Source organism: Lonchura striata, chromosome 11 (genome assembly GCF_046129695.1).
Source record: "Lonchura striata isolate bLonStr1 chromosome 11, bLonStr1.mat, whole genome shotgun sequence".
NCBI lineage: Eukaryota > Metazoa > Chordata > Aves > Passeriformes > Estrildidae > Lonchura > Lonchura striata.
In genome coordinates this window covers 9,422,561-9,447,869 of record NC_134613.1, presented here as the reverse complement: position 1 = coordinate 9,447,869, position 25,309 = coordinate 9,422,561, and the positions used below count along the sequence as shown (strand labels likewise).

Sequence of the window (25,309 nt, the reverse complement as noted above, 5' to 3'; positions counted from 1 at the left end):
GTAACAAACCAAAAGATACTTCAGGGAGAAAATGAAGTCTTCTAAAGAATGGAATTTTCAGTGTGAAATCTTTACTCACCATCTCAAGGCAGATGTAAGGCAGAATAGGGAGCAAAGCTGTGAGCAACACCTGCCTTGAGGACTAGGGCAAATAAAGAGCCACACAGCCCACTAGCTTTCTCCACTCTGCAATCATGTGATTGAGCCCATCTGGGAAGAATACACTCTTCACCTGAAGCCAGAGGCACACAAACTTCATTTCTCAGTCCCTCTTCCTACACTTGTTACTTAAATCCATCTGCATGGACAGTAGGTTTGCAGGTGTTTTGGTTACTTTAAGCAGCTCCCAGTCTCAGCAGCAAGTTTCTTGCTGAAGCCTAATTCAGTAAGAGCAGAGAAGGCTGCATCACCACAGAAGAAACATCAGACAGAAGGCAGGCAAATCCTCTTAGGTAAGGGGCTTGATAATGCATGAAAGCAAAGCCCCCTTTATTCAGTTCCCTAACAACTGTGCTAATTAGGACAATCATATGAACCTGTGTGTTGAGGCGAAGTGTGAAATATTCAGCTGCTGAAGACCCTTACTTGCACAAGAAAAAATATTTCCTTCTCTGCAGGAAGCAGGTCTGCTGCAAAGCCCTCCACACTGGCACAGCCACAGGCCTCCAGCACCTAAAGGAAGCCCAGAGGCTGTGAAACATATGATCCAGACAGCTGAATTATCTCATCTGCTGAAAGAAGAAAACCAGCAATTCTAAAGTACTCTAAACCAGGCCCTTTATGCCTGGGGCTTTTTTAGTCTACTAAAATGTAATTTCTTTGCACTGTAAAAACATGTTGAACACTTTTCTTTGAAATTAAATAGGAATTTTGCTTTTAAATTATTAATATAGTGGTTTGTGATTAAAATGTACTAAAACTAAAGATCTGCATATTACTATGACTTATCAGGCATCAGGCATCCTGATCTTGAACACATTAGAAACCAGTGTCCCTTTTACAGGGCACACACTTAATTTATGAGCAGTAAATAGATGTTCTGTTTTATTATAAGAGTTTAACACCAGATAATTCTTGATGCAATAAACAGAAAATTAGATGCTTGTCAAAAATAAATATTTTAGTTTTGATTGGTTTTAACTGTTTTAAGAAAAGTACCTATGAAGTCTTAGCAGACTGGGATCTGTGCTCCCATCTAGGCTGCACCCATCTGAGCAACAGAGCAAATGACAATGATACCATGGGGTTACTTCTTGGGTCCTAAAGGACATTTCAACGAAGATCAGGAGCCAGGCCCTTTAGAAAGCAAGAGAACTCAGCCTAGTTTGGATTGAGTGACTGGATTGTGGAGCTTGCACTTAGTTTGTATTCCACACAGAGCTTCCTTCACAGGATGTAGGAGCTTTAGAGACTGACAATGTAAGCTTCAGTTATCCATTCTGTTTCGCTGTCTGTGCATTCTCCTCTGAATAAAGAGAGTGCTTTACTCATCAGATTCCACAAAAGTAAGTAAAATATTTATTTATTACATGGTTATTACTTTTACATTGAAATGCTTCCAGCTTCACAGGTGTGAGAAAAATTATAACTATCAGTTTAATAATCATGACTTACTGTGTAGAACCAAAATTTGACAATAGGTGCATTATAGAATTCATAGATCTTTGTTCCAATTGGAAGGCTCTGTTGTTTTTTCTTTCCATTCTCTTCATCCCCTTTTCGGGAGCCTGTATCTGCATTTGCATCCTGGAAGACCAAAGCTGTCAGATTCCATCATACACAGCAGTAAAAATACTAGCTTTCCTCAACCACAGCTCCAGCCAACTGTTAACTATGCAGGGATTCCCCTGAGCAACAGACTTCTTTTTAAAAGTATATAAATAGAATTCTGCAAATCTGTGGAACTACACAGATGCCCTGTGCCCTGAGAATCCAGTCTATACCCTCCCATAATTGGGAGACTCATTTTATCCCCCAGAGACAGTTGAGATTTTAACCTGAGTGAGCTACAGAATAATCAGAACAATCAAAAAAATGAGCAGTCCTGAGATATTAGAACTTTCTAATAATCTCAATTACTGACCGCATTTTCTTCTTCTTTTTCTTTGCCTTCCTCATTTTCTTTTGATGTCTGGTAGGAATAGTCATCATAACTGCGATACTCCAGGAAAAGGATGGTGGGAGGGAAGAGAATTCCCATTATAACCTGTGAACAAGAAAGAATTCAACTCAATATTGGTTTATATTATGGATTTTGTAACAAGGTAGGTCTCAACCCAGAATTTTCCTTTGTACAGTATTCAAGATATTCTGCCATCCTCAAGCCTAATAGAAATGAGTAAGTACTTAAGAAGCATTGGCAATAAGGTATTTAATGAAATATGGCACCCTGGAAAGCCTCCCATCTCCACAAATACCCTGCAATTAAGAACTGTGCTCCAAAATTAGTGTGCAGAGAAATGCCATGGAATGGACACAGTGGTGGTTAGAAGCCTTCAGGTTTGTTACTGGAGTTAATAGTTACTTCAGATTCCTACTATAATTAGTTTTAATAGTTAAAAAAATTATGAAAGGTAAAAGAATCTTCACAGATAGCCCTGGGAAAATTCTCTTACTATATGAGATTGCTTAGATACAGAAACACAAGCCAAAGTACAGAAAAGGAGCAGAGAAAATAAGGCAGGTAATAAAACTAGAATAAACATCAGGAAGTTGATTCATTCTTTGGAGAAAAGAAATGAAAATAATAAACAGATTTGTGAAGTACCATGATGCAATCTGAAAGGCAGTACCTGAAGATTTTAAACAAGTTTAAGAGGGAAACATGGGAAAGTGGAAATAAAAAGAGAATGGCAGAGACAGTGCAATGTATATGTCAGCAAACTTGGGACTCTGACCTGGGAAGACAGATACAGCACTTTGTCAGTTAAGGGGATTTAAGGAAATAAGGAGGTGAGCAGGATGGGTCTCCATATGGGTGACAGCAACTGCATAACTCAACAAAGAGAGGATTCTATTCACATGAAAACACACACAAGCCAACACTGCTCTGCTTCCTTAGTGTTGACTCACTCATGGTTTCTCTTCTGTGAGAGCCCTCTCACATTACTTGTTTTTTTTTTTTTGTTTTTTTTTTTAAATCAAGCAATTAGGAAATATTAAAATCAGTAAGAATCACAGCAGCAGGAAATAAAATCACATGGTTTCACACAATGCAATTGCACAGATTTCACTCTTTTTCAACACTGAGTCTCAACTGGTATGATATTAAGCAATTTAAGAAGCACGCATCTACATATGGTTTATTTTATCTCTATTCCCATTGCATGGACCCATAATGGAAATATTTTGCTTGTCTACAACTAATTTTTAATAGAATGAGTATGTTCTCAATTAACAAATCTCATGATCTCATGCTTTATTGAAAGACACAATTTCTCTTTCAGATTCCAATCAGGCTAAGTGTTTTATGGAGTTATATTTTCCTTTGTCATGGTGTAACATGCCTTAGATATCCTGAAATTGGAAACAAAAGAAATTAGCTTTAAAACAGGTATGTTCTTAAAACATCTCTAAGTAAGTGAAACAAATTCTCTTTGGAAATGATGCAGAACGGGAATACCTTAAGGCCGGGGTTTTTCCGCATGCGCAGTCGCCCCATCCACATGTCTGTCAGAAGCATCTGGCTGCAGGTGTGGGCAATGAAGTCCCTGTGTTTAGCTGCCACAGCCAACTTCAGGCAGGTAGAATTACTCCAGTTTTTCAGTTCATATGTCAGCAGTTTCATGGCAATCTGCTCATCATGTTTATAGGACTGATCCAAGAGTTCAACAGCCAGCTGGCCAAAATCTCTGGAACAAGATAAGATCAGTGAAGTTACACTTAGAAGTCAGTCTGCTTTGGGGTTTTAGTTCTGTCCACTGGGCATCATGCTTATCCACACACATGTAGAGTGACAAGAACAACTAATCTCAAGCTTAATTTGGGACAGTCTACAAACGTTCCAAACAAACCATTAGTGAAATTAGACCAATAACATCTTAAGGGTAGTTTAGATATTGTCATCAGATACTCCTTAATTTCTGGGAGTAAATTCTAAAAATAACTTTGTGAAACAGAAATAGATAGTTTTACAGAAAGAAGCTGAAGAAAGAATGCAATCTGCCAGGAAAAAATGCAAATCTTGTCGTTGTTAGTGTTGCTTTGAGACCCAGAGACTACGTTTTGCCTTGTCTGTAGTTGATAAATTGGCTCCAAATGGCTTTCTGTAAAACTACATTTAGAAATTATTGTACTGAACTAAAAGTAAAGCTTCTCAGCAAGCTTGTAGCAAGTGGATATAAAATCTGCTCTGCATCTACTAACTTTGAGTTGTTGTCCAGATCCTGAGAAATGTCATCCACCAGCTCACTCTCTGAAGACTCATGGGCCATAGACTTGTAGAGTTTACAAGCCACAAGTGCCTTGGCCATGGATTCCTCCCCTCTTTGCCAAAGGAACAGAGCCATCTTCTGCCGTTTCATCAGCACAGCCCACACCATCAGCTCATGAAAGGGGTACTGAAAGCGGCTGACTTCTGGGTCATCCACATCAATATCAATCTCTTCCTCCTTTTTCTTCTTTTTCTTCTTCCCTTTGGTGGGAGGCTCATCATCCTGGGAAGAAAAATTGTTCCCATCAGCTTTTAACAGCTCACCTGACAACAGCACCATGCATGGAACAAGTACTGAGAGGACACATTAATCCTCAAAGTTCTAAGCTGGTTTTGCTGTTTGCTACCATGAATGCAACAGGACAGAGCATGCACTGGGCAAGCACACACAGACTCAGATTTTATTCAGGGTGCTGTTTCTTGTACACAAGTCACCCATCCTGGAAAAGTGCAGTAGAGCCCCTTGGTACTGAAGGCATCCCTTCACACTGCATTGTATACAGATCTCTACTTTGTGTGGAATTGCACAGGCTGGTCTGCAACAAATTAATATTTAATGAATTCCTCTGCAGTGTCAGTGGGACTCTAACAAAGCTGAATTCCCTACAGATATGCTCCACTGTCATTTCTGATTCCATATGCCTCTGATTCTGATTCCTCTATCCCTGCACATCTTCCAGGTACCAGAGCGCTTTTCTGACTGACGTGCAGGCCATGGCAACATGCAAAAGGCAAAGACAGGCACACAGCACCCTTAAGAATAGCAAGATACCAAAGGGAGTCTTCACCTTGGAATAAGCAATCTCCTCTTATGTATGCAGTGCACCTGGAAGGTATTAAGTATCCCATTTCTTAAGGGGATAGGGAGGATAGGCCATTACTACAGGAACCAACATGGAAGCAACTGAAGGGAAGTAGTGACAATGAAGGATCCTGAAGGGAGAAAAGCCATGATTGGGAAAATTAGGGTTTAAAAAATGTAGGAAGAACATTGCATATATAAGACAGAGCTCATCATCACTGTAGACCTTGAGCCCAATCTCAGAAGTGGATTGCAAATAAAAGAAATTGCTATTCTACAAAATAAGTTCTCGTTCAAGCAGGCTCAGCATTATGCACTATTTTTCAACAAAATGTGAATTTTAATCCAAATTCAGAATTCAACCTCCCACACCATTTTCAACGATGACTCTTCAGCAATTGAGCATGTACTTCTCCTTGAGCAGTTTTAACTCCTGCAAGTGGTGACCTCTGTCTTCTATGGAAAATTCAGGGATCATCAATTGCACAAAGTATTTACCACCTCTGAAGCACAAGACATAAAATTTCAAATGGAGGACAAGAAATTAGGTCCTCTACACTCTAGGAAAATCAAATAAAAACAAAAGGGTATTGTACCAGGAAATGTTTTAATAAAACCAGTATTTTAAATAAATCCAACTTACCTCCATTCCCAGTAGTTTAAGAGCTTTTGGCTGAATATTAAAAAATAGAAAAAAAAATCAGTTAGATGAGAGGAAAATTTGAAAGACCAAACAATACCAAGCAAAACCATTTTCACTTACAAATGTACAGCATATATTATGAAACTTACTGTTATAAATAATTGTACCAATAATGCTGCAATTAGCTACTACTCTTCATTTAAATTATATTTGTAGGAATGCAATGGGTTAGGAAATATCTATCCTGCACTCAAAGGAAAGATTTTAATTCAGACTGAAGAGTTAAGTGAATCATTTGATAAATAATATTTTGAGAATTAAAATCACTACATAGTCACAAAAGCCAAAAAAAAAAGTGCTTCTAAGAACCCCACAGTTTGGAATACTTGGATTGTAAACTACTGGAATAGGAGGAAATTCACCTCCAGATCTGTGTATTCACCACCTCTCATGTCCTCACATCCTTTAACACAGATGTCTTACAACTTTCTTATATAACTTCACTCTTTGAGTTTCAACTTCTACCTTGCAGCACTTCTTTTGAATTTAATATGCAGTGTTTCACAAAAAAAAAGGAATGGAGTATTGCTTATTTTTTACCACTACCACAATGGCCACATGTAGGATTCATTCATTCTTACCCTCTTTGGTCCAAATAAATTATTATAAAGAGTCCGAAAACTTTTCCGAGTATAGTTGCAACGATAGGCTCCACCCATGAGATATTCCAAGACAAGACCAATATCTATTAGACTGATATGATAGTCTGGTGGAAGATTTCCCTACCAAAAAAAAAAACCCCACAACTTAATAAGGATTTAGGGTAAGAAAATAACATATATTAAATTGCCTGGCTAGACATATGTCATGATTAAATTGGAACATGGGTATTATTTACAGCCACTGAGTTCAGTCTTTAAACATTTGCGTGAAATTAACTGATTGACACAATGAAAATTTTTGGGGTCATAGCTTTTTGGTTTTGTTGTTAGCAGAATTAATATTTCTGAGCAAATTTTGCTTTCATTTGATTTACTCATATATGAGTGTCCATACAAGTTTATGTTGTTTACAAGGTTTATATTAATGAACTTAAGAAACTCTGTAAAAATTATCATTAATCCAGTAAAAAAGCATGGCAATGTCATAGTGACTATCCCTGATAATCATACTTTACATACTTTTTAATGGAAACTTATATTTCATTATATTCTCTACAGCTGAGACTACGATGCAGACCATGAGTAATGGGCAGCAAACTCTAATTTTGGCAGTTACAGCTAAAACTGGATAATTGTATTGACTCCACTGGAAAAAATGGTGCTTTATTGTCCAAGCTACATCCTACAGCAATGACTGATTCTACATCACCACTGAGCAGCTGCTATGATGGAACAACTACAGCCTAAGGAAGCACATCACCTCCAGGTTAACCCAACTGAATCCCCGGGATTGCCGCTGAGGGAGGGAGCATAGAAATGCAATGGAAAAGAGGAGAGACAGACAGACAGCAGAATGCAGAGGAATGTTAGTGACACTCACAGTGACAACACTGAATGAGAAAAGTATTATTAAGCGATGAAGCAGATGAATATGAATTATACATTAAGACAATACTGCATAATCCCACATCTGAACCTCCCTGGAATAACTGTGAGTTTTTCTTGCAGAAATTAATACAGGCAATTTTATGTAGCTGAATTTTACTGAACAAAAGCTTCAAAACCTCTGAGAGAGAAAATATGATAAATCACAATGACCCTCCCTATTCACATACAATGAATAAATTTTCATGTAATGGAAACAAATGAAAAACAAATGTAGGGTGGAAGAGATTTTCTCCCAGGTAAAAAGTTGGACTAGTGGGAGAAAAGTAACTGGAAAACACACAAGGAAACAAACAAAATGCAACAAATTCAGCAATAATGAGCGGGGCTTCCAGTTAACCCAGCAGGCCTTTTCTTCCACTCTTCCCCTGTAATGCTGCATTGGGAGCTTCTTGTAGTGAAGAAACAGTATCAACTTAAATCTCAAATGCCGTATTATACTATAGGAGCTTAATTCAGTTAACTCCTTAGTTTTTAAATTACCAGCACTGCCATACCCGATTTAGACTGTTTGCCACAGGGAGACATTTAACTTTTCTTAACAGCTGCCATCTAATTTCAAATGCCAGCTTGGCCCTATCTATGCCTGCTTTTACTGTTGATTCACATGGCTACTGCTATCACATAAATGTAACACTGCTTACCTTTTTCACATCTCTGACTAGCAAATGCAGCGTATTTGGCGGACCCAGTCTCTGGAACGAAAATAATTCATGGTCCATTAGATCATCAGTTCTTCAGAGTTTTTGCAAACATGAACACAATTAGTGATCTAGCACCTTAATAAGAGCTTTAGACAAGCATGTGCCATCACATTCCAGAGGGATGAAAAGAAGGAACTGGGCTACAGTGACAAACACCTTTTTATCAAGAGCTGTGTAATATCCTTTTTTTTAATAAACCTTTCTGTGGTGATTCAAGTCACAAACAATACAATGACAACACACCACAGGGCTTTTTAGTATTTCTGCTCACTCACAGTATTATAAAGTTCCTCCAGGCGAGGAATAGTCAGGAAGTGCTGCATGTTCACTCCATTCTCAATAAGCAGTTTCACAAAGTCCACTCGATCCAGGACCAGTGCATCCAGCATAGCCTGCTCCAGGGAGTTCACCTGAATTGAAGGGTGAAGAATGTGAGACCACGCGAGTACAAAAGAGTTGGTTGGGCAGCAGCCACAGCCATTTTCACTACTTAGGATATGGACTGAGTTCTCACATATGTTGATTAGTCTGTAAGTAAAAAGGAATTTAGAAAGTAACATTTAAATCACATGAAGTGAGTAGAGACAGCAGTCTTCCAAACCTTTAGTAATACAACTGTAATTTCCAGTCTTTCAACATGTAGCTTTCAATCACTTTGTTCAGCATTTTTAACTAAACCAGGCATACCATGCTTGACACATTATGTGAAAAAGGGATTTACTTGCTCAGTATGATAGGAACAAGTTAAACTAGCACATTCACAGGAGGAAGATGTTCACTGGAGGTCTTATTTACTTCTGACAAGTGCAGGGAAGAAGATGCTGCAGCTCAGTACTGACTTGTACTGTTGAGATATGGCTGCATGTGGTGCACATGGCATGAGAGAGGGATTCTTGGCTCAAACACCAAACAGCATTCCTACAGAATCTGATCTCATGGGAATGTGCAAAAGAGCACTCTACAGAATGAAAGCATGTATCTTCCTTCTGTCTTTGTACCTCAGAATGAAAAAAAATCTTCAGCAGTTTTTATACAAATACTTTCATCTCACCCAGTTCAGGAGTTCAAGTTTTCTTGGGTCTGTTTCTTCTTCTGGTTCTTCTTTTGCTTTTCCTCCCTTTTTCTTTCCTTTTCCTTTCCCTCTGCCTCCTTTAGTCTGAGGTGCTGGAGATTTCTTTTCCTTCTCAGGAGCTGTACCATCAGGAGCTGTAAGACTTCCTAAAGGCTGTATTTATAATGCATTAAAGTATTAGAAATCTAATTGATCTTACAGTAACTATTTATTTGAGTCACTCCTACCAAGCTCACATCCCAGTCACCACTTCTCACATTGAGTCAACTAAAAATGGTAATTTCTCTAAGTTTAAGGGCCTTTCTGCATAGTCACAGCTTTACCCTTTTTTAAAAGCTATTAAGTCTAACTTAGTAGACTTCTGTGATTCTGTGATTAGTAACATTGAAAGTCAAGGCAGTGAAGGGGAGGATTTCTCTTGAAAAATAAAATCAATGTGAGAGGACTGGGACACTTCAGTTCCTTTCCTCTCTCTGAAAGCAATAGTTGTGAAAATAAATAGCAACAAGAGCTGGACAGAAAGAGCCTAATAAGAATGCTGCATGATGCTAAATAGCATCCACACTGCAGAGCAGAGAGGAGAGGACACACAGCCATTCACTGGTTCATTTCTGTTCTGCAGACAGCATTTCTGTTTATACCTCTCAAGACACATTTATTCTTCAGCTAAAGTCTTTCCCCTTTCCAGCCTGTCTGCCCAGGGCAGAGGCACACACACACACCACACTCTGGAGGCTTAACTCGCTCCAGATAATGCTTAGATTACATAAACTCCACAGAGAAAAATCTGGATTGCTGCTCTCCTCATGACACTTTGGAGTAATTCAGCATCAGATGGTTCACACAGTAAAACAAAAAGCATTGATACATTGATAAAACAATAAAAACATCAATACATACTCTCAGTAGTGAGACATGAAAATAGCTTAAATAAAGGATTTGAGTTATACAAGTGAACTGCAGTGTTTTGCCATTGCTGCCAGTGCAGCATCAAAACCCAAGGTATAAATATTACACAACTTAATTTAAACTACTGACAAACAAAGAAAACTTTGTCTTACTGGCCAGTGGTGTCCAAAGACAAAGATTTGGCTGCGTGCAATGTCTACACGATTCCAGGCCAAAGCCAGGCTGAGCTGGTCTGGAGCAGATGCATTGGTACCTACAGATAAACACACAGAGGTTTCATATTTCAAACATGATGAAACGAGATTGGACAAGTTCCTGCAATAACTAGAAAACAGCAAGCCTGGCTCCATATCATACTATCATTAGAATAATTCTGACACAAAGCAGTGGATTCATCCAATCAAATTATAGCATCTTCCATTTAACCCTAAAATCCTAATTTCCAAAGGATTAATGAGATTGTATCTTTTGTTTTAAAGCTTCCACATTGACTTTTATTCTGATACTAAAGACAGACATTAAACTCTTCTTAAAGACCCCTCTCAGCTCTTCTGGATGATACTGTACATAAAGGTGTAAATTTGGAGACTCCAGAGATTCCTTATGAAGTCAGTATCAGCTACTGTATACCCACAGACAGAACAGTTGTTTCAGCAAACATTACAAACACCAATTATATATGGAACTGATCCTACTGCTCTAAGGTTTAAATGGCACAATCTGAGATCTGGAAAAATCCAGACAGCTTTTCATCTTCCCGCTTTTTTTTCCTAACTTTATTAATGTATGCTAGAACTGCAATAAAATGAGCTGCAATATCAGCAGTGCAGTTGGTACATCATTCCCATCCCATGCTTTCAGGGGAGGAAAGCCACACAAAACTTCCAATCTAGATTTTACGCTTCATGCTAATCTGAACAGTAACCAAACACACTCAGGCACTTGTTAAAATCCAAGGGAAGAAATCAAAGACTTAAACACAAAGAGAGATCCTCTTGGGATGCTGTTGTGCAGCCTTCCTGAGTGCCAGGAAACCCACCTTTGAGGAGAGCAGTTAGGATGGACATCTCAATGTCCTGCTGCCCTTCGGAGCCCATGCGGAACACAGTAATCTAAGGGGCAGCACAAAACCAAGCACACAAAATTACAACACACGAAAGAGAGACACTGAACATGTGGATAGAAAATAGACCAGAATGGTGCTGCTTTATTAGTTCCTCCAATTTAAGATATTTCAAAAAATACAGTTCCACATAATTTTTCTTTTAAATTTTTCTTTTTAATTTTCACAGAAGTGTTTAACTAAATTCTTTCAGTGAAATTATCCTAAATATCCCTGCATTGGTGAACAAGACAAACTTGATTAAAAATCTTCACCAAACCCATGTATTCTAAAATGTGGAGACAAATTTGCCATGCAAAACCAATTGTTTACTGATAGTTCTATTACCTCCCAGTAGTAATGGAAATGCTAATTACCCAAGATAATTATCATAGCATCCATTTTATTGATGATAACACTCAAATACTTGTTGGCTGCAGGATGTGTTACACATGACAATCATAAAGGCAGAACCAAATTAAGAAAAAAGCAATTCTTTTTAGGCACATTTGCTTTGTTCAGTCCATTTTGCAATTCAGTGATTTTAAAAATAGTACTTAATGTAAAGCTTACATGATTAGATGACTAATAATTCAAAGCAGAATAACCAAATATTCCATGTTAACAAACTTAATACCAAATGCAGACCAAAAAAATCTGAAGTTCATTTTCCAAAAGCAACTACTCACATTAACTACTGAGAATAGCAATTTTCTCAACAGTTAGAATATATTTTGCAGGAATGCAAAGATACATGACATTAGAAAAAGAAGAAGTACAGAAAAAATATTACTAATTAACAAGAACAGACAAAACTATCAACAGAAAACCATAACCATAAGTCTGCTTGGGCTGCACAGCCAGTGTCTGAATTTTGCTGAGTATACCAGGCCTGCTCTGATGCACATTTTAAATTCAGAATGGTCTGACTAAAGCAGCTATGGGCTCTCATCTCTCAACCAACTTTTTAAGAAGGCTGATTCTCTTTCAGTCAGCTTATCAGAGATGTTTACTACCAACTTTACACCCAGTGAAGGTGTATGGATGGAACTCATCTTGGCATCATATTTATAAAAATTCACAGAAAGAGTTACTCAAAGGCAACACTCAGGGATTCATTCTGCCTGCAGAAACACAGTGAATGCAGTTTCAATATACTGTTTCTAGACAACACATGTGAATGTCAAAGGTTTTCTTTCCCTGAGCATACTTTTCTGTGTACCTGGGATGTGGGAGACAGGCAGGAACCTGAGTGAGGGCTGCAGCACATACAGCAGACCTGCAGCAAACCAGGAGCAAGGAAGGGGGGGATCTTCAGGAATACAATATTTCAGTTTCTTTTGATAGGCCTACCAGGCCCCTTTTCCTGGAATGAAAGGCTGTTAAGGAGTAACTATGTCAGAAAACAAAAACTGTGTTGATGCACTCTGAATGATTTTTGCTCCTAGGAACCCTTATTTCAATTATCCTTCCTCCACTTTCGGCATTGGATCCTGGGTTTATGCATTTCTCTTGGTGTCTTATTGCTGAAATGTGTGGAAAAAAAGTCCTATCAATTTACCTATCAAGGAGAAGCATCTGAAATTTGGTTTGGGGACTTTCCAGAATATGTAATCCCTTCTTAGCCTATGCTTGTGAATGAATGTGTACACTTAATGCAGTTATATGAGGGAGAAAATATTAAACTATAATCTAAACAATAAACTTAACTATAAATTTAAGCTAACATGGCACTTGAAGGTACTCTATAAATTTGTTCAGAAATCACCTTTGTGAACTACTTTTAGGATACTTACAAGTTCTTTTTTTTTCATGCACTCCATAAGAATGACAAACAGCTGATGAGCTTGATTCCTGTTATAGTTAAAGGTTTTCTGGATGGTAACTAGAAGCTGGTCCCTAAGGGATTCATTTATTATCCTAAATGAAAAAATGAGACATAAAAGAAGACATTGCCAGAATGAATATATATTCAGAAGGCCTGCTGTTTAAGAAACTGTAATATCCAGGTATTCCTCTTATATATCATAGATATACTTCTGTTAATAAATTCAATCTTCAGGATTTTATTGCTAGGCCTTATAGGACTCCTACCCTTTGCTTCTAAATATTCCCCTACCTTTGCTTCTAAAAACCCTGAAATACTTCACATTTCTGATATGTCACCTTGGTTATGGTCTTAAACAAGATGACTGCACTTGCTAATGCATCTGAAAACTCATAATACCCAACTGAGAAACAAATGAACAATCCAAAAGATAATTAAATAAATTGAATTGAAATTTTCTAGAAAGGTCAGGAATGTTTGCTCTCCCAAAACAATATGAAATAGCCCTTCAATCTTCATCCATTTCCCAATAAAGCACATGTGTTTTCAGATTATGGCAAACATTACCAGCAGGTGCCTGAGAAATGTAGTAAAATTCAAAGTTCACTGTGAGAAAATGATTGGACTGACAAAAAATTCTCATTATAGATCTGCCTTACTAGACAAACACATTCATCATAATTACTGGACAAGAAAATTGGACACTGCATCATATGCACTGTCACTGGGAGGGAAAGTCATGCAGTGAGCACATCTCTGAGAGACTGATGCTGCTAAACTCTTTCAATTAATTATGAGCTGATAGGAAGAACGAATAAAAAAGAAAAGAAAAAGCAAGCCAAGTTTGATCTAAACTAAGTAAATTTGTTAGACAGAAAGGAAAGTTGCTGGATCATAAATACTGTTGGTGCAATTAAATATGTGCTATGTCTAAACACCAACAAAATCTGGCATAAGAGCTGCTCTCTTAATTCAGCAAATAACATCCACACTGCCTGCAACACCACTTGTCTGCTTAATATTTGATACAAGCTAAGCTTCAACTTCAGTCAAGGAAATAAGTTTTATCTTCAGCACAAGACAGGTATGCCACAACCTAATTAAGATGAGGTGTTTGCCTGGAAGGCAAAACCAAAAGAATGAAGAAAGCCCAAAATTTCCACAGCTGGTCTGGCACTCTTGGACAACAACACAGCAGAATCAGGCAGCACAAATTTTGCAAATGCATGCACTAATTAACCTCAGCCTGAAGAAAAGAGTTACTCCGGGGAACCTGTCCTTGCTTCTAGGCTGCCTAACCCAGCACCAAGTACTGTGCAGCAAACTTTGATGGAGCTTGTAAAACAGTGTGCTGTACTGAGAGCAAGCTCCTTTCACAGGACCATAACATGCATTCGAAGTGGTAATAACTTCTACTCCCTAACTTCAGGGCTAAGACTAAACAGGCAAGAAAAGCTGACTGACAGCAGAATGCCTCTGTTGGCAGCATTTTGTCCTTGAGGGCTTTTTAAATGAAACTCTATAAAAGCAAGGCATATAGACCTACACAGCTTTGGCAAAGATCTTAAACCCTTACCCTCCTTCCTCTGAATACTTGTGTGCAAATGACAGAATGTCAGACGCTCGCCCGCTGCCATCGCAGATCACCACTGGGAGTGGGGGCTCTTCCCGCAGACACTCCAAGACAATGGAGATCACATTGGGACCTCCTTCTACTATGAGCCCAACTACAGGAACACCTTGCCCCAGTCCTGCAAAAGCCAGAAAACAGAAAAAAGAGAAAGAAAGAAGTGTCAGTGAAACTTAGTTTAAGAAATTGAGATAAGTGGATGTGATTTCTGTGTTAGGGCACCACTTCCAACCAGAGCCCTTAGGAAAATGATACCCATTTGATGGCCAATGTGAGCAAAAACGTCCATATGCTCTTCCCCAAGCCCAAAAGGAAAGAGTAAGATGTCTCTCTGCCCTTGCTTTTGCATCAGCTCCATATTGGTCACTTATGCACTCAGTGTTGGTGGATGTTTGTAACCTCTCTCGACAGACACCAGGTACAGATAAAGCAGCTAACGTGACTGTCCTATTGCTTCATCAGCTTTACTGCTACTTGGATGGCTCCCAGCCTTTGATGCTTTATTTCTTCATTAGTTACCTATGGGAAGTCTTCAGTAAGGTGGCATACCTATGCTTATTCCTAAGATAAAAAAATGAAATTAGTGATTTTATCATGAGGCTGAAATGGTTGGCCGATGGAAGAGACGACAGCTGAGCATCCCTTTGCTGTCCCTGCCTCACTGTGATCTCCAGGCATAGGATGACAAAGGGAAGCCCACAGGTCACATGGTCTCAGTAGCCTTGGTCACAAGAAACTTAGGGAAACAAAGGACAAAACATTACCTGAATGCTGACTAATTCCACTATCATAAGCATTTGAATTCAGTTCTTAATCTGTGAAATGACCAGCACTTTATAAAGATGCACTTTTTTTGTCTGGCTGAGAACGCGTGAATGAGTTCATGTTTTCAACCTTGATTCCTCTCTGAAGAACAGGAACACCATGCACAGTAACAGCAGAAGCTTCCTGCCATCCTCCTGTCAGTACACCCCAGCTCTGATAAGGAGGAGTCACAGAGCATGGGCCGGCCTGTGTGTCCATGAATCTTTAGTGATTCCTCCTGAGATTTCCAGCAGAGGTGCCTGTGCTTGGAGTGATTAAGAAGAAACAAAACAACTCCCTGTATGTTGTAACTAGCAGGTGTACTGCAGCACTTCACAGAACAGCTTTCTATGTGTATTCCCAACTTTGCCCTTCTCATGACAAAAATCATCAAACACTACCTAAACCAGAGTTAATATTCCCCAGCCCCAGTGGTATTAAAAGGAATGACACAGAACATCTTGTATCTGGACCCTGAATTCCCGATCTTTCAAGCCAATGCTTCCTTTCACAACCTTCCAGCTCTGCCAGCACTTCCACAGAAAACAAAGATGACAGAAACAGGCTGAGCTGTTTCCATCAGTGGGCAGCAGCACCTGGCACGGCCTCCATGCCTAAAGGCAAGGGGCAGCATTTTCCTGAGCTGCTTCTCAGGCTCACCATAGGCACAGGACAGCACTTAGAGAACTCCCAGAACATCTGGATACATCACAGCTGATCTCTAATTGTGCCTTTTGGCTTTACCTGGCACTCCACTTGAGTTTTCTGCTCTACCCATAGGAGAATTTAGACCTATAAGGAACTTCTGTGGAATTCAATGCAATTGCTATTCTGGATGTTTCTTTTAATTTTAAAGGCTTACACAGTTTACAGGGACACCAGTAAAAGGTAAGAAAAGCAACTAGTAGAACTGATGTAGATTCTCCAGTAGCTCTTAACTGATGTATGAACTGAAAGACTATCAACATTTTTTTTACCATTTTTAATTAGGGTTGTGGGGTTATTTTTAAATAGTTTATGTATTTTTTTATTTCACCTTTTAAAAATATTTTTAATGTGCTCATTTTAAAAGATTTTTTTCTAAATAACGATGAGAAAAGTGCTAGAAAATTATTTTAGAGAGGCCGTAATAACTGGAAGAAATTTTGAAACTGCACAAAATTCTAAATATGAAAGCATTAAGGTGAAATTGTCTTAATTGTCATTAAAAATCAAAGTGCCTGCTAAGTTTATTGGGAAGACCAAATAATTTTGAGTGTGGTATTTCAAATGAAACATATCTGTATATAAAAGAGAAAATAAAACGCTTGTGTGACCATTCAGAATCAGAAATCACTAAGCTGCACAGGATTCCTGTAAACAGGAACTGTAAAAAGTCCCCTCATTCTATGTGTTTAGTGATGTTTATGAATTCTAGCCTAGAAGTGCACAAATTCTTTGCATTTCCTTTTCCTTAGATTCTCGCTGCTTTGAAGCTTCTCCTCACTATTATTTGTTACTTTTTCTTCATCCCTTTATGCAATCCTTACTCCATGGTTTTTCTGCCTGGCTTGATGTGGGCTCTTTCACCACTTATCAAACAGCACATGTTCTAGCCCAGTCACACTGTCCTGCTCACATTTCCACTGGAAAGAGCTGGAAAAAGTTATAATTTCCATACTTTCAAGTACTTCAAGCCCTTCCTCCTCCCCACTTCAAGACGTTCTGGTTACAGCTTGCCCCATTCCTACTTACGTGTGTTAATCTTCTGGAGGGAAATGTGTTTTTCCAGCTGACGCCGTAACTTCACTTCAGCTCCATATTTACCTAATGTGCCGTTGTCTGCCAGAATGAAGTGGGTGTGGGAGCTGTTGAGCACAGAGAGCTTACTTAAAGGGTTGGACATTGTTTGGTAAACTCGTGTTACCTGTGTGTCAAGAGGAGAGATGCACCTAGATTAGAACCAAAAATCAAATGGGAAAATGCCCCAAACCACCCAACAGAGGCACACTCAAAATCTTCTGAGGAAACAAACCAAGCAAACCTCTACAACAAAAAACAGAGAATTAGAAATTGAGCTTGCCTTTACATTTCAAATCTTTACTCCTGACAGCAATGTTTTCTTTGGAGGATGACAGTCAGATTGTGCACTCCCCTTCATGTTCCTCTAAGCTCATTACCATGCTCTCCTTGTTCACACAGTGTTGTTACATAATCCTCTTAGTGCATTAGAAAATAAATTCTCATTTGGAGTTCCTAGTAATTCATATGCCACTCCAGAGTACCCACCTATAATAAATGCTAGCCTTGCACACACAACAAGGCCCTTATGTGATTTACAGAAGGCTCAGAGTGCCATGCTGAAGTTAGGATGTAAAACTGACACCACAGAGAGGTCTTTACTAATGAAAGCAATGGAAACCTCACCAATTCCATATTTACTTTGAGGTCATATATGACAACCTTATAAATATTCTTGAACAACAGGTTTTCTCATGAAATTGTTCAATTTCACCTTCTAGGCATGCTTTAGAAATGGAAAAAAGTAATATTTCAGAAACATTAACAATGTACTTTTTCCACATATGTTTCCTTAAACACTTACATCTTTTCCTATTAGATCTTCCTTGTTTTCTACAATGCCCCATGGTGCAATTCCTATGGCACATATTCGTCCTCTGGATTTGGAAGAATGATCTTTCAAGGCATCTCCCACATGACGAATGACACCTATAGATACAATTAATTTAATGCATTTTTGGCACTTTAGATTGATCACTAAACAACAGAATTTTCTTCTTGCCTCTCAGGGAGCTACTGTGTTGCTTTCAATACTAAACTGGTACTGGTACTTTATAGTAGAACATGCAATGCAGACAACCATGGTTTTATTTTGCAATAGTTGTGTGTTAAGTCCCATGACCTTCTCATATCATTGTGCTGAATCCAGTGAAGTCAGTGGAAGACTTACCCTGTCTTCCTTTACGGATTACACTTTCCACAGTGTAATCTGTACCCTTGTCTGTCTTGCCATATATTATTCATTGGACTCAAACCATGACATCAAGAAATACACTTTTAGAAATAAAAATATCTTTGTACAAAAAAAAAAAAAAAAAAAAAAACACAGCAAAGCTAAATTTGGAGTAGGAAACTTCTTAACTACAAGGTTAACCAAGAACTAAAAGAAAAGTATTAGAACTAGTGGTAGATTCCTTGCTACTGAAACCAAGGCTAAAATTTGTTTTCAGGGGAAACACCGAGTAATGCAAATCAATACTGACCCAGGAAAATTTTATGGTCTGGGCTGGGTAGGAGATTAACACAATGATTACAATGCTCCTTTTTTTGGTGTAGTGGGTAATGACTTGTTCATGTAGACTTAAATCTTCTGCCTGTGGGAAAGATTAGTGAATGAACATCACTGAATACTTAAGTAAACTAAAATTATGGCAATTACTTACCTGTACTAACACCACCAGTGAAAATCCAAGCTCCTGTGGTCATGGCAGCCTTTATCAGCCCTTTTCCAAACACTTGCTTTAATTTTGGTTGCATTTCGAAGTTCTGGAGGCCTCCATGGACAGAGATTAAGAGCTTGGGCAGTTCCAGTTGCCAGTCTTTCACCATGAGATGCAGCAGAGAATCTGGTTTAGTGTCATATGACACACGGATGTACTGCAAAGAGCAATATGCAATGCTGTCACTCAACCTGTTCTGAAAAATTGTCTGAGCAAAGAATAGTTACTGTTTGCCTTTCATCCTGAAGAGAAAATTTTAAAGTTTTCAAACAAAGAAACAAATCCAAGTTTGGATTTCTTCAGAAGAGAGGAAAAACAAATAGAATTTTTACAGAAGTTTGAACTGCTGTTACTTTTACTGCTAAGAAAACTCAAGAGTCTGTTGAACACCAGATGGACACCTTAGAGTACCCTATGCCCCTTACCATGGCCTTATTTGAATGTCCTCCTCCCTGGAATTCCAGGTTTCCATAGGCATCTGTTGGGTATGCTTGGGTGTGTTTACTGACAGACCATTTCTCTGGCTGAGCTTCCACTTGCTTCGTTTCTTCTTCATTTTTATTAGCTGTTATACTTGGAGGAGGTGGAATATGTTGGTTAATGAGCTGGCCACAGCAGCACCTGGAGGTTAAAATTTGAAGTGATGTTGATTATAATATCTTCAAAATTAAAAAAAAAAATATCAGAAATTAGATTTTCAACTGCCCAAGATGAGTAAGAGAAACACCTCTCACATGCACATATATGCCAGAACTAACAGGCTTAGGTTTTTAACATGCAAAGATAAAAAAATTCACTTCCCTTGTGTGGAAAGCTGTTCTAGGTAAAAAGCCAGGCAAGGAGAAAAAATGCAGAACAGGAGCACTTAGAGGTGTTTCTTACTTAGAGGTGGCAGCTTGCATGTGACATTAACTGCTCTGCTATCCACACAAGCTGGACCACAATATGCAGCTAGCCCATGGAGTAATATTAATATTTTGACTAAGAAATCAAATCCCCCTGACTGCTATTGTCATTGGTAATATCATACCAACTGTTAAGGATGGTATGCACCCTCATCAGTATCATTAAGGATGATACTGCACCCTCACTTTCAGACTTCAGTATGAATCTATCATGGTTTGCAAAGGCAGGAGTTAACAACTCACTGCTCTCAGCCTTCTCAGCTCTGTGTGACATGTCCCATGGCTCTGTGCAGATTAGAGTGCAAGCATGACTTATGCTTTTGTTCCCCTGTCATTTCCCTTTATGAGCAGTGATTAAATTGGGTTTTACACATGTAAACCCAAACCAAGTTCAGTTTCTCTGGTATTAAGTATTTTGTTGAAACAAAAATTTCTAATGTTACCTGGTAACATCTTTGTTGTTGGCAATTATATAGATGCATTCTCTTTTAGAAAAGGTCTTCTCTATCCAAGCCTTCTGACCCTTAAAAGAGAGAAAGGGGAAAAAATGTACTGATATATTTCTCTGTGGCAGATACAGCAACATTCATTTTCAGCTACTAAATTCATTATATCAGTTTTAAACACCAAATAGATCTACTCATGAAGTGAATTTCTACGACTTGGATAAAATTCAAACCTCAAATGTGTGTAAAAACCCTCCTATAAAAATATGCTGCTCTTGAAGTTTCAAGGTCTACCAAAAAATGTACCTGCTTCTTCCTACTGCAGTAAACAGTAAATGGATTCAACGTAGCACAGAAAATCAGCATAAATTGTGAAATAAACAGATAATAGTATTTACTCCAAACAATGCTTTAGTATCATTCTTTGTAAGCAGAAAGTGCTCCTCAGTAACTTTCCCTTCATAACTATCTTCTCAGGTAATTTTTTCCTACTGTAAATCAAGTTCCAGTCTTTTCTAAGGTATCTTACTCTGAATGTGATGTGGCTTGGAAGGAGGCATTTTTAAACTGAAAGACCATGTGACATAAAAGCACAAACTCTTTGGGTATCTGTGAAACAGGAAAAAGAAAACAACCTTCAATTTGTGTTGGCCTATTATATTGCTTGCAAACTAATTTAAAAAAGTGAATTCAAAGCCTTTTAACTTTAAAGAAATGAAAAATGTTAAAAACCACTCACAATTTGATGGCACCTATACCTTCGCCTTGTGGATAAAAATCTTCTGAGTTTAAATTATGAAACTGTCTTTTCAAGTTGCAAGCAAATGTTGTACCTTTTGCTTTAGTTTGTGCTGTGGAAGTGAAATTAAACTTTTGCAGACACAGAAGCTAAAAATGGCACAAGAACTTTCAGGTGGACTAAAAAAAAAAAAAGGGACTTTTCCTAGAGAAAGAACTAAAACTTTGTAGAGTATGACTAGAGAAAGTCAGCTGCAGATGCCTGCCAGCAGGTTCGAGACCAGCCACACTCCTTGAGTGCTGCACAGGCTCCAGCATGATGAACAGAGGATTTCATAGTTTACCTTTCTTTCTCATGCAAGGCAAGAGCTGTCCCTGAAGCTCCTTTGTCTGTTGACTTGTTACTTCCCATCTGGCTTCTTCATTTACTCCACTATGTCTAAAATCATAGGGGACTACTTGAAGTTCCCTCTTCACAAGTAACTGCAAGGAAGTTGCCAAACCAAGGTTCTACTTTGTTTAAAAGGTGTCCATAATTGCTCAGGTACACAATTCACCTCTCTCAGGTGCCTCTGTGAGCCAGTCTGGGCAGTCAGTGGCCTGGGAGATCCTGCAGTTCTGCTCTCCACTCCCATCTTCCTGATTTACCAAGGCAGAACCATCTCATGTCATTTCAGATGGAGTTGTTTGGGACCTCACAGGACAACAGTGAGCAAGAAATAACTCATAGACAAAACTTCCTGTAGCTTACAACTTTACTTGCTTTCTGAATGACAAGGCATCTATCCCAGGGATTTAGCATAAAGGGCTTGGTGATGTAGCAAAATAAGAAGGAAAGAGTATTAAATTTTATATCGCAAGGCTGTGGGACTTGGTCAGCTTTTCTGTCTTGACTCCACAGATCCCTTTTTCAATTGAAACTGAAAAGCCTTTCTTCCAAAATTATTAACAAAATTATCATTTTCATACAGCTTCTGGCAAGGCTTTTACAACATGACAAACTTTAGCAATAGCATTATTTGAAGTGGAGCTTAGAAAATGCTTTTGTTCTGTAGCATCAGAGAACAGTTCTAGAAAAATCCAGATTAACAATCCCCCACAGCAAGATCCATGAGGCTCTGTGGTATGTGGAGGTGGGTGATTAAATCAAGGAAATGCCATTTACCTGCTCAGAATGAGATTTTCCTACTTCACAGATATTCAGGCAGTTCAAAATATTCAGAGATCCAAAAATAGACCATTTGATTTTAATATTAGTAATTTTTCAAAATTAAACAAAAACATACAAATGTACAAAGTGTACAAATTCACTGCTGTTTAACAACTATGTCTAGTGTTACTTCTCCTATACACCATATTAGTTAATTAATTATAACATTATAAAATGAGCTTAACAGGAACCTGTTACAGAGCTTACATAATTTCTGTACTTCTAAAATTGCACATATTTACTATTTTAATTAATTTGGTTTTATTATTTTATATATTCTAAACATATTCACTTTCCCCCCTTGATTAAAACTTCCAGCTTCTGTGTGGTCTCTGGTAACTCCTTGACAAAGCAACACAAAAGCCCAAATCAATCCCACAGTGCAGGAAACATTTTTCACAATAAAAAACATAACAGATACTGCACACTTAACTGTTCTGTAGAGAATACTGGAGAATGCAACCTAGAAATATCAAATCAGTTTGGATTGTTACACCATGCCAGTGAGTTTTGCTTTACCTTATTCCTTGTAGTTTACCAAAGCACAGTTTCTTTTGCTGTTTTGAGCACGTAAAAATAGTTAATTAACCATTGGATTAAGTCACAGACTTAGCATCTGTGTTTGGAAGGAAGATTTTGCATCTTGGTATCTAAAAGGAACTCTACAAACAGCTGAACTCTCAGCTGGGCAGTTGCTCTTAAAACCCTTCTCATAGGAGGTCTATTATCTACTGCTACGTTGGAAAGAACCTTCGATACTCACCCCCAGAACCCCGTTAGGAATCAGTCGCTGCAGGCACTACAGAGGGACAACACATTATGCTCTACTGGCTTATTTTTCTGTGCTAATGAGAGGAAGGCAAAAGCAGGCATTACAGACTGGGGAAATAAAAACCTCAGCACATTTGGTCAGCCTTTGAAGTTTCACTGCTTTTGTCTGTTTAATCTGCTTAACCAAAGCTTCATTATAATCCAGTGCAAATACTTCAGCAGAAACATTTACTGTCAGAAAATAGGCACTTTCTCCACTTACTTTATACAGATTCTGTACATTTCTCTCTCTGGATTGAAAAGCTCTTGGTCTTTCAAGGAAAAATGTAAGTACTCATACTGTCTCTTGTGAGTTTGAAAAACAATAAGCACCTTTTAAGAGCCTCTGAATGGATGAATTGTTAAAGGACTATGACAGATCAGCTACAGTTTTCAGACCAACAGCCAGTGGTGGTTTTCCACACACCTCTGAAGAAAATAAAAAAAAAAAGCAGATCCCAACTTGTTGACAGTACTGAAGTTCAAACTTGCTTGTTACTGCAAATCCTGAATGTATTAATTAGAACCTAGTTTTGAAAAAAACATATTTCAATGGTATATTTGTTCTTCTTTATGTAAACTTGCAACAGGTCTCCTAAGCTATGATCAAAAACAAAAACCAAACCAATACCGCTGCTAATTCATATACTTCAACCTATAAACTAATATGTTGCTGAGAAACAGCATAAACTAATACTGGATTTATATCATTCCACTGTATGGTTTTGCTACTTGTCTTTAGCATTAAAAAGGTATCCTCCTGCAGAAACAAATAGAAATTAGTATAACTGGTTTTTAAATCACAGAGTAACAAAATAAAGACCCTAAACCACTAGTCACCTTGCTAATATAAGAACTAATAAACACAAGAACTAGTTCCGCAAATGCCAATTATCCTTTGACTTTTGCAAATGAATTACACTATTTACTGAGAAAAAGGCATGTCTATGGCTGCAGCAACTGAAGAGAATTTTCTCTCCCACACATAGATAATTTCAGTTTTCTAGTAAATTAACATTAAATGTTACATATTTAACTTCACATATAACCAAGCATTCAGTGAACAAGTACTGGGCCTGAATTTCAGGCTCTACCAAAACAATACCTGCAGCCCTGTTTCACTACAGCTTTATACAAGAAGAACACGTGGGCTATGCACCAATAAATACATCCTTGGTGAATCTGCAAGATAGGAATCCAGACAGGAGAGGAAAGCCACTGGCACTGTCCTGCTACAAACTCTGACATGACATTGTGTCACTAGAAGCTGTGAATTTTAGTAAGGATATACCCCTGGAGGATGGCACAGTATTTAGTGACTGTGACGAATGTAATGGCCAGCAAAATAAGTGGAAGAATTTGGGGAGTGATGGGTGGCAGGGATGAGTGTCTGTTGTGCCACTGGAGCACATCCAAAGCCCAGGTTTAAGCAGGTCTAAAAGCAGTCCTGAGCCCTCTGAGCTCCAATGACCCGCAGAGTGCTGCTCCTTGGAACAGGGACTCGTGTCCTTGCTCGATGGCCTGGCTTGCTTGTCTTGGGGACAGGATGGGATGGGGCTTTGGCCTCACCTTGTAACTGCATCCACTGTCTCACAGCTCAGAGGCACCTGGGGCCCCAGGAAGGAGCAGTATTCCACAGCTGCTGCACTCCAGAGAGTTTTTGCCTGGACCAGGCCCAGCTGGTCAGCAGGCATGTGAACAGCAGGGCTGGGTGCATTGATGGGGAGTGGACGTGCAGACAGTGCCTGGTGCACAAATGGACTGAAGGAGTAGGCAGGGGACCAAACAAATGTATGTCATGAATAATAGAGGGTTTGACAGAGCTGTTCAGGTTAAATCAAGCACACAATAATACAAAAATGGATCTGCTGGGCAGCAGAGCTTACATCTGTGGATTAGGACAAATTACGTTGACCAACATCTTTTTAAGATGTGGACTGATTGTTGTCATTTATGGAAACATTCATCTCTAGCCCTGTTAACACCATCTGACCAACTTTTCAGGTAATCCTGCTATGGCTTGCAGCATGCTGCAGAAAAGCTGGCATTACCAGGGAAATACAACCTCAACTGTGTTGCCCAATTATAAAATTAGAATGCTATACAGAATTAAACTGGGATATTTATGCTAAGTTTGAGCACAGGGATGTTTGCTTTGATGAGATAG

At 38.6% G+C, this 25,309-nt stretch overlaps 1 protein-coding gene and 2 long non-coding RNA genes across 5 annotated transcripts in view; 2 read left to right on the top strand and 1 right to left on the bottom strand.

Annotated features, from left to right (window-relative positions):
- Positions 1 to 20,526, bottom strand: part of TRPM1 (transient receptor potential cation channel subfamily M member 1) — a 33,883-nt gene extending 13,357 nt beyond the window's left edge. Inside the window, exons 1-18 of the mRNA XM_031505788.2 lie at positions 20,382 to 20,526; positions 19,459 to 19,654; positions 18,977 to 19,190; positions 18,118 to 18,242; positions 17,268 to 17,439; positions 14,676 to 14,850; positions 13,068 to 13,191; positions 11,209 to 11,281; positions 10,322 to 10,422; positions 9,240 to 9,413; positions 8,464 to 8,598; positions 8,129 to 8,179; positions 6,519 to 6,659; positions 5,878 to 5,907; positions 4,366 to 4,655; positions 3,623 to 3,851; positions 2,084 to 2,206; positions 1,615 to 1,746 (exon numbers count right to left, since the gene is read on the bottom strand). Coding sequence (XP_031361648.2) covers positions 1,615 to 1,746; positions 2,084 to 2,206; positions 3,623 to 3,851; positions 4,366 to 4,655; positions 5,878 to 5,907; positions 6,519 to 6,659; positions 8,129 to 8,179; positions 8,464 to 8,598; positions 9,240 to 9,413; positions 10,322 to 10,422; positions 11,209 to 11,281; positions 13,068 to 13,191; positions 14,676 to 14,850; positions 17,268 to 17,439; positions 18,118 to 18,242; positions 18,977 to 19,190; positions 19,459 to 19,654; positions 20,382 to 20,524 — 2,628 coding nt within the window. The 5' untranslated portion in view covers positions 20,525 to 20,526. The remainder of the gene's footprint in view (positions 1 to 1,614; positions 1,747 to 2,083; positions 2,207 to 3,622; positions 3,852 to 4,365; positions 4,656 to 5,877; positions 5,908 to 6,518; positions 6,660 to 8,128; positions 8,180 to 8,463; positions 8,599 to 9,239; positions 9,414 to 10,321; positions 10,423 to 11,208; positions 11,282 to 13,067; positions 13,192 to 14,675; positions 14,851 to 17,267; positions 17,440 to 18,117; positions 18,243 to 18,976; positions 19,191 to 19,458; positions 19,655 to 20,381) is intronic.
- On the top strand, positions 1,315 to 7,514 carry LOC144246948 (uncharacterized). Of its 3 annotated transcripts, none has more exons than XR_013340658.1 (4): positions 1,315 to 1,505; positions 2,139 to 2,264; positions 5,113 to 5,265; positions 7,098 to 7,514. It is a non-coding gene; the product is annotated as an uncharacterized LOC144246948 (long non-coding RNA). The 3 variants fall into 3 exon arrangements; XR_013340660.1 differs by lacking the exon at positions 5,113 to 5,265 and adding an exon at positions 3,447 to 3,553; XR_013340659.1 differs by lacking the exon at positions 5,113 to 5,265.
- LOC144246949 (uncharacterized) overlaps positions 16,203 to 25,309 on the top strand; it is a 45,599-nt gene continuing 36,492 nt past the window's right edge. The window contains exon 1 of the long non-coding RNA XR_013340661.1: positions 16,203 to 16,421. This is a non-coding gene — a long non-coding RNA (uncharacterized LOC144246949). The remainder of the gene's footprint in view (positions 16,422 to 25,309) is intronic.